Genomic DNA, 7,069 nt, shown 5'->3' on the forward strand with positions numbered 1-7,069 from the left:
GGCCGGGCGCGGTAGCTCACGCCTGTAATCCTAGCACTTCAGGAGGTCGAGGCAGGCGGATCATGAGGTACACACCCAGGGAAGAGAAGGGACTTGTCCAAATGTCACTCAAGTACTTGGTCCATAACATTAAGCTTTGTAATTCACCAGGTTAAATGTGACATCGTTCCATCCACCCTACCAATACTCCAAAGAAACTCAACTTCCTGTTCCCTCTCGAGGAAGTAAAACTTACCAGATAAAAAGGGGAACGAGGTGGTGGGGGGGGCTGGCGTCGAGGCCGGGGGCCACCAAACGAGGTAGCAGTGGAGGGAGGGCTGGGGGGATCAGAGCGCAATGTCAGTGTGTCAGGCTCATCCTTGGAAACAGGCAGCCGGGATACCATGGTGACAGGCAAGGGAGCGGCACCAGATGCTGAAACCGCAAGGGAAGATGCCTGGGAAGCTGGGGACTGTGTGGAGGCTGGGGCCAGCGCCAAGGTCTGAGCTGCAGCCGGGCCCAGTGTAGGAACTGGGGCAGGGCTCAAGGTCAGTGTCTGCACTGAAGCTGGGGCCAGGAGTGAAGCAGATGACGATGCTGGAGTCAAAGTCAGCGTGTGAGCTGCGGCTGGGCCCATCGGAGAAGCTGGAGCCAGAGGAGGTGCTGGAGCCAGAGACAGCGTCTGAGTTGGACCCAGTGGTGGTCCTGGTGCCAAAGACAGTGTCTGGGCTGGAGTTGGTACCAGGGATGATGCTGGAGTTAATGACAATGTCTGAGTTGGAAAGGGTCCCTGGGGGTTCCCCGTGCCCAAAGAGAGTGTCTGAGATGGAGATGAGCCTCCAAGAGTGGGTGCTAAAGCTGGGGCTAGGGCCAGTGTCTGTGTAGAAGCCGGGCTCGGGAGAGGTGATGGAACCGGGGCTGGTAGCAAAGTTTGAGTTGATGATGAAGCCAACACAGGGGTTGGAGCTGGTACCAGTGAAGCTGAGGCTAAAGAGGTTCCTGGAGTAGACGATGGAGCCATAACTGGAACCGGAGTCTGTGATGAAGCCAGGACAGGAGCAGGACCTGGCGATGGTGCCAGGACTGGAAGAGGAGCCAGAGGAGGAGCTGGAGAAGGAGCCAGAATTGCTGTCTGTGGAGATGCCATAGGAGCCAGAGGGGTGGCTAGAGCCTGAGATGCAGAAGATGCTGGAGCCAGAGGGGAAGCCTGAGCTGGAGCTGGATTTGGTGCTGCCGGAAAAGGATTGGCCAGAGCTGAAGCTGGCACCAGGACAGGTGAGCATGCTGGGGCCACGGTTGAGTTCAACCCTGGAACATGTGAAGAGGTGGGAGCCAACAACAGAGGGTGACCAGGTGTCTGAGATGAAGACAGGGACGGAGCTGTGGCCAAACCTAGAGTCAAGGCTGATGCTGACGGGGAAGCACCAGATGGTGCCAAGGATGGAGGTCCAGGAGCCGCTGGGACAACAGGTGCCAGTGGTGGAGTCACACTGGTCAACAGAGCTGGGCCCGAAGCGGAAACAGGCAAGGGGGCTGAGATGGGGATGGTGAGTGGAGCCGAGGCTGGGGCAGGAAGTGTGGTGGGGACAGAGATGGGGAGTGAAGATGACGCTGGAACTGAGACTGTAGAGGACACAGGACTAGCAAGAGGAGAGGAGTTGGGAATTGGCATTGGAGAAGAGGCTGGCCCAGGGAGTGAGGATGGCACATGGAGAGGAGAAGAGATGGTCAAGGGGGCAGTTCCGGGGGTTGAAGCTGTGGAGAGAGAGAATGAGTTAGCCCCAGAATAACTTCCTGACCCTTTCCTGACTCTGTCCCACGTTTCCCTTACCCCCAAGCTTCCCATTTCCCCGAAGGCATTCACTCCCACAACATGAAGTCAAACATCCAACTAATCTGACAACTTTAGATTTTCTTTCCCTCCAAGATTCCAGCAAATGTATCTTGAAATTAGGTCAGGGCTCAGGCAGCCCAGTTCTGGGGCCCCCTACATATCAAGGCAGTATGCTGATATGAAGAAACTTGCACTAAAACTAAGAAACCTTCGGGCAACCCCATCTCATCTCCATTCCTGGCAAGGATTTCTGGCCTCAGCCACCTGGACTCACCACTGACTTCAGGTGAAGGACTGTGGACCAGCTTGAGAAGAGGCCTCACCAGAGTGGGTGTGGGCATGGGGGCTCGGGCAGTACCCAGAGTAGGTGTGGGTAGCCGGCCAGGGGTTAACGTGGGGCGTGGATTCAACACAGCTGGAAGCCCAGAGCTCGGAGGCCGGGGTGCTGGGGCCAACGGAGGAACAGGATTCAGTCCATCCCGAGGGGCTTGTCTCACTACAATCTTCACCACGCCTGTATTATTCACCATGGTTGGTGGCACTGCAAGAGGAAGCTACACTGAGAGGAAGGTAGAAAAGAAACAAGAGACCCAAAGGATGGAAGAAGTCCAGGGGCAGGAGAAGGTGGCAGACAGGTATCGTAGATATTCGTAAGGGAAAACAACACTAAGGAAAGGCTGGACAGACAGTAGCCCAGCGCATGCCTGGAAGGACCAAGGCCAGCAAGGGCTAAGGAATTAGGAAGGCCAGGAGCCTCACCCTGGTTAGCAGCAAGCGGAAGGCTGAGGCCAGTGGGGGCAAGGGTGGTGCTGGGGGTCGAAGAAGGCAGCACAGAGACAGGGGTAGGGCCAGGGGTCGGGGCCACGGCCTGGATGAGGGCCACATGGGCAGGCTGGCTGATGAGGTGGTGCTGCCCCCCTGCTGACACGAGGTGCACCACATTCCCTGGGTTAAGGGAAGAGAGAAAGAGAGAGAGAGAAGCAGCTATCAGCCTGAGGAGGGCAGAGGCAAGGCAAGAAGAGAGGGAAAGAACAGAGGGAATAAATTCTCTAGAATGACCTCTTCCCTATCTTTATCCAAGATCCCTCCAACCATGCCCGTTGGCCCCACCCACCAAAAGCTTGGGAAAGAAACATTAAGGCTGACATTTAAAAAAGTCACAAAAACAAAGAGACAGGGAAGAGGAGGAAAAAGGCAGGACAGGGGGTGGGTTTTACCTACTTTGCAGCGGGCGGGGCTGCCCCACAGCAAGCTGGCGCACCTGGGCACCAGTCAGTGTCAGCTTGTTGCCCTGGATTTGGAAGGTGAGAGGTTTGCTTCCCCCTGCATTAGCCACTGGACGTTGTGCCAGTGAGGCTAACTGCCCGATGCTGACCACTTCACCTGCTAAAAACAGAGAAGGCCTTATTGTACACAAGGTTCATCCTGCTCAACACCACTTCACAGACCCCATGAAGCACACCTCTCCCCTGAGTGTCCAGTCCAACCAACCACGCCTTTCCCACAATTTACTGTGTCCCAACAAACTCAGTCTCCACCTACAGCCTTTGAGCTTTTGATGTGCTACTCCTTCCAATCCCATTTGCTTAGCAATCTCCTTTATATTCTCTAACACGGCCTGCCACAAGACTGAGTTAACCACCACCCTCTGCTCTACACTGTCCTTTTACCCCAAATACTTTTCTACCGCTAGGCTTACCACTATTTATTCACCTATGTGTCATCTCCCTATGTCAATTCCTTAAAGGCTCTTAATTATGATCTAACAACGTCTGGTGTAATACCTAACATGCTAGCTGCCTCAATTTTTTTTGACACAGGGTCTTGCTCATGATTGCAGTGGCACAACCATGCCTTACTGCAGCTTCCAAACTCCTGGCTCAAGCAATCCTCCAACCTTGGCCTCCCAAAGCGCTGGGATTATAGACATGAGCCATTATGCCTGACCCGGCTGCCTAAAATTTGATGCTGTCATAGTCCTGAGCTTTCCTCCCATCTCAAGTCCCTCACCACAGAGCCCTGGGAACTTACAGGGCAGGCGAGCTTGCATATCGGGAGATAGAATGAGGCGCTGTGGTGCAGGAGTCGGAACTGGCACTGCTGTCGTGGTAGCAGTTGCCGTGGTGGTAGAAGTGGTGGTGGCAGCAGCAGGAGGGAAGGTGTAACCTGGTGGCACTGTCAGGGGCTTCAACAGGCTAGAGGAGCCTGGAGGTGGGGCTGGGCTCAGGCGAACTGGGGCAGGTGGTGTTGGCTTTAGGGACAAGGTTGGCGTGGGAGGCCGTGAGGTCCCACTCAGGACTCCCAGGGGGGATGGCAACACTGCAGACACAAAGCAAACACCTGTCAGATATACCCTGACTAAAGCCTTGGCCTAGTCCCAGAAGCCTCCATCCTCCCTTCCAGCCCATCAAATACTAGACCCCTGTCCCCAGCCCAGCTCCTCAAACCCTTTAATTTCACTACTTCTTCCTCAGTCTGAACAACTTTTCTGAAGCACCACGCATCATCCTTGGCTCCCTTTCAACTCACCCTGAGTGAGAGAACCACTGTTTGGCTGCAGTGGAGGCAAGATGACAGGGCCAGGAGGCCGAGATGCAGGAATAAGCGGGGGCCCAGCAGGTGAGGCTGAAACCATCAGTGGTGCTGGCAGCACTGAGGGGGCTGGGCCAGGGGTGGGCTGGGCTGAGAGCTCAGGACCTGGAGGGGGTCGAACCGGGACAGGGCCCAGGGGCGTCCGTGGGTTGTTCACTACGACCACTGTCCGGCCTTCTTGCTTAGGTACTGGCTGCAGCATCCTATGAGGAAAATTTAGGGAGTGGGTAGGGAGAGAAGGAGAATAAGAGGTAGCAAAATCAAAGAAAAGAAGAAAATGAAGCAGGGAGACAGATTATAAAAGCAAAGGAAAGGAAAGAGACCCAAAGGAAAAAGAGGAATAGGAATTTAAGATAATCAGAAAGCACAAAACAGACAGAATGGGAGAAAAAGTGACTAACACAGAAGCCCATCCCAGCACCCTCTTCTAGTTATTCTCTCCCCGATTCCCTCCACGTGTCTGCACTCCCATACAAATATTCCAGTCTTGTATCCAACTCTTTTCTTCCCATCCCAGGCCCCTCCGGCCAGCTTTCAGCCACTTATTCTAGGAACCATCCCCTCATTCCTTAGTCCTTGTACCTGTTGACCTTCATCTTGACTGGCTTGGGCCGGGGTGGGGGATCAGGAGCAGTAGCCACCTCTAGCAGTACCCGGCGAGAGAGGCGGTGCCGGGGCAGAAATGTGTCTGTCTCATATCGAGAGACACGACCTTCCAGGCCAATAAGGTCAAATCGACCCATGTCTATCCGCTGCCACAAGAAAGAACACAAAGCACAGTCACAAAGAACAAAATCACACATCCTTTGAAATGTAGATGTAGCTGGAGGCCATTATCCTTAAGTGAATTAACACAGAAACAGAAAACCAAATACCACATGTACTCAGACACAAGTGGGAGCTAAACATTGGGCACGCATGAACCTAAAGATGAGAACAAGACACACCAGAAACGACTGAGTGAAAGGGCTGGAAAACTACCTGTTGGGGACCATGCTCACAACCTGAGTGACAGGATCAATTGTACCCCAAACCTCAGCATCATGCAATATACCCCATGTAAGAGACCTGCACATGTACACCCTTACTCCAAAATAAAAGCCTAGGCGTGGTGGCTCAAACCTGTAATCCCAGCACTCTGGGAGGCCAAGATTGGGGAACTGTGTGACCCCAGGAACTTGAGATCAGCCTAGGCAACATAGTAAGACCCTGTCTCTACAGAAAATAAAAAATTAGCCAGGCATGTTAGCACGCACCTGTAGTCCCAGCTACTCAGGAGACTCAGGCAAGAGGATTGCTTGAGTCCAGGTGGCTGAGGCTGCAGTGAGCTATGATCATGCCACTGCACCCCAGCCTGGGCCACAGAACAAGACTCTGTCTCAAAACAAAAAAAAAGTAAAAAAATAAATAATAGGCAGGGCACTATGGCTCACACCTGTAATCCTTCTACTTTAGGAGGCCAAAGTGGGCAGATCACTTGAGGCCAGGAGTTCGAGACCAGCCTAGCCAACACGGTGAAACCCCATCTCTACTAAAAATACAACCAGAGTGGTTGTGCACACCTGTAGTCCCAGCTGCTCAGGAAGCTGAGGCACAAGAATCGAGAATCACTTGAACCCAAGAGGCAGAGGTTGCAGTGAGCCGAGACTGCACCATTGTACTTCAGCCTGGGTGACAGAGTGAGACTCGGTCTCAAAAAAAAAAAAAAAAAAAAAAAAAGTAGTAATAACAACACAATGCACAGTGTCAAAGATGCCAATTTTACAATAATTTATTGGATATGATGCCAAAAGCACAGCCAACAAAAGAAAAACATAGATAAATTGAACTACATCAAAATTTGTAACTGAGGGCCGGGTGCAGTGGCTCACGCTTGTAATCCCAGAACATTGGGAGGCCAAGGCGGGCAGATTACCTGAGATCAGGAGTTCCAGACCAGCTGAGCAACATGGTGAAACCCCATCTCTACTAAAAATACAAAAATTAGCTGGGCATTGTGGCACTCACCTGTAGTCCCAGCTAGTTGGGAATGAGCCAGGAGAATCACTTGAACCCAGGAGGTGGAGGTTACAGTGAGCTGACACTGCACCACTGCACACCAGCCTGAGCAACAGAGACTCCATCTCAAAAAAAAAAAAAGGGGGTGGGGCCAGGCACAGTGGCTCATGCCTGTAATCCCAGCACTTTGGGAGGCCGAGGCAGACAGATCACCTCAGGTCAGGAGTTTGAGATCAGTCTGGCCAGCATGGTGAAACCTCATCTCTACTAAAAACAAAAATTAGTTGGGCATGGTGGCACATGCCCGTAATCCCAGTTACTGGGGAGGCTGAGGCAGAAGAATTGCTTGAACCCGGGAGGTGCAGGCTGCAGTGAGCTGAGATCGCACCGTTGGACTCTAGCATGGGCAACAAGAGTAAAACCCAAAAAAAAAAAAAAAAAAAATTTAAAACGAGGTGTGGTAGCTCACGCCTATAATCCCAGGGCTTTGGGAGGCCAAGGTGGAAGGATCACTTGAGGCCAGGAGTTCAAGACCCATCTAGGCAACATATCAACACCCGATCTCTACAAAAAAATTAAAATAAAAAATAAAAAAATCACTCAAGTAGGCCGGGCGCGGTGGCTCAAGCCTGTAATCCCAGCACTTTGGGAGGCCGAGACGGGCGG

The 7,069-nt window shown here is 52.7% G+C and overlaps 1 protein-coding gene across 2 annotated transcripts in view; it reads right to left on the reverse strand.

The window, feature by feature from the left end:
• Nucleotides 1–7,069, reverse strand: part of SRCAP (Snf2 related CREBBP activator protein) — a 46,635-nt gene that overhangs the window by 20,680 nt on the left and 18,886 nt on the right. For both annotated transcript variants that reach the window (XM_025370322.1, XM_025370323.1), the window contains exons 19-25: nt 4,988–5,157; nt 4,343–4,608; nt 3,845–4,132; nt 3,035–3,199; nt 2,573–2,758; nt 2,088–2,354; nt 236–1,734 (exon numbers count right to left, since the gene is read on the reverse strand). In XM_025370322.1, the coding sequence (XP_025226107.1) occupies nt 236–1,734; nt 2,088–2,354; nt 2,573–2,758; nt 3,035–3,199; nt 3,845–4,132; nt 4,343–4,608; nt 4,988–5,157 (2,841 nt within the window). The remainder of the gene's footprint in view (nt 1–235; nt 1,735–2,087; nt 2,355–2,572; nt 2,759–3,034; nt 3,200–3,844; nt 4,133–4,342; nt 4,609–4,987; nt 5,158–7,069) is intronic.

This window comes from Theropithecus gelada, chromosome 20 (genome assembly GCF_003255815.1).
Source record: "Theropithecus gelada isolate Dixy chromosome 20, Tgel_1.0, whole genome shotgun sequence".
NCBI lineage: Eukaryota > Metazoa > Chordata > Mammalia > Primates > Cercopithecidae > Theropithecus > Theropithecus gelada.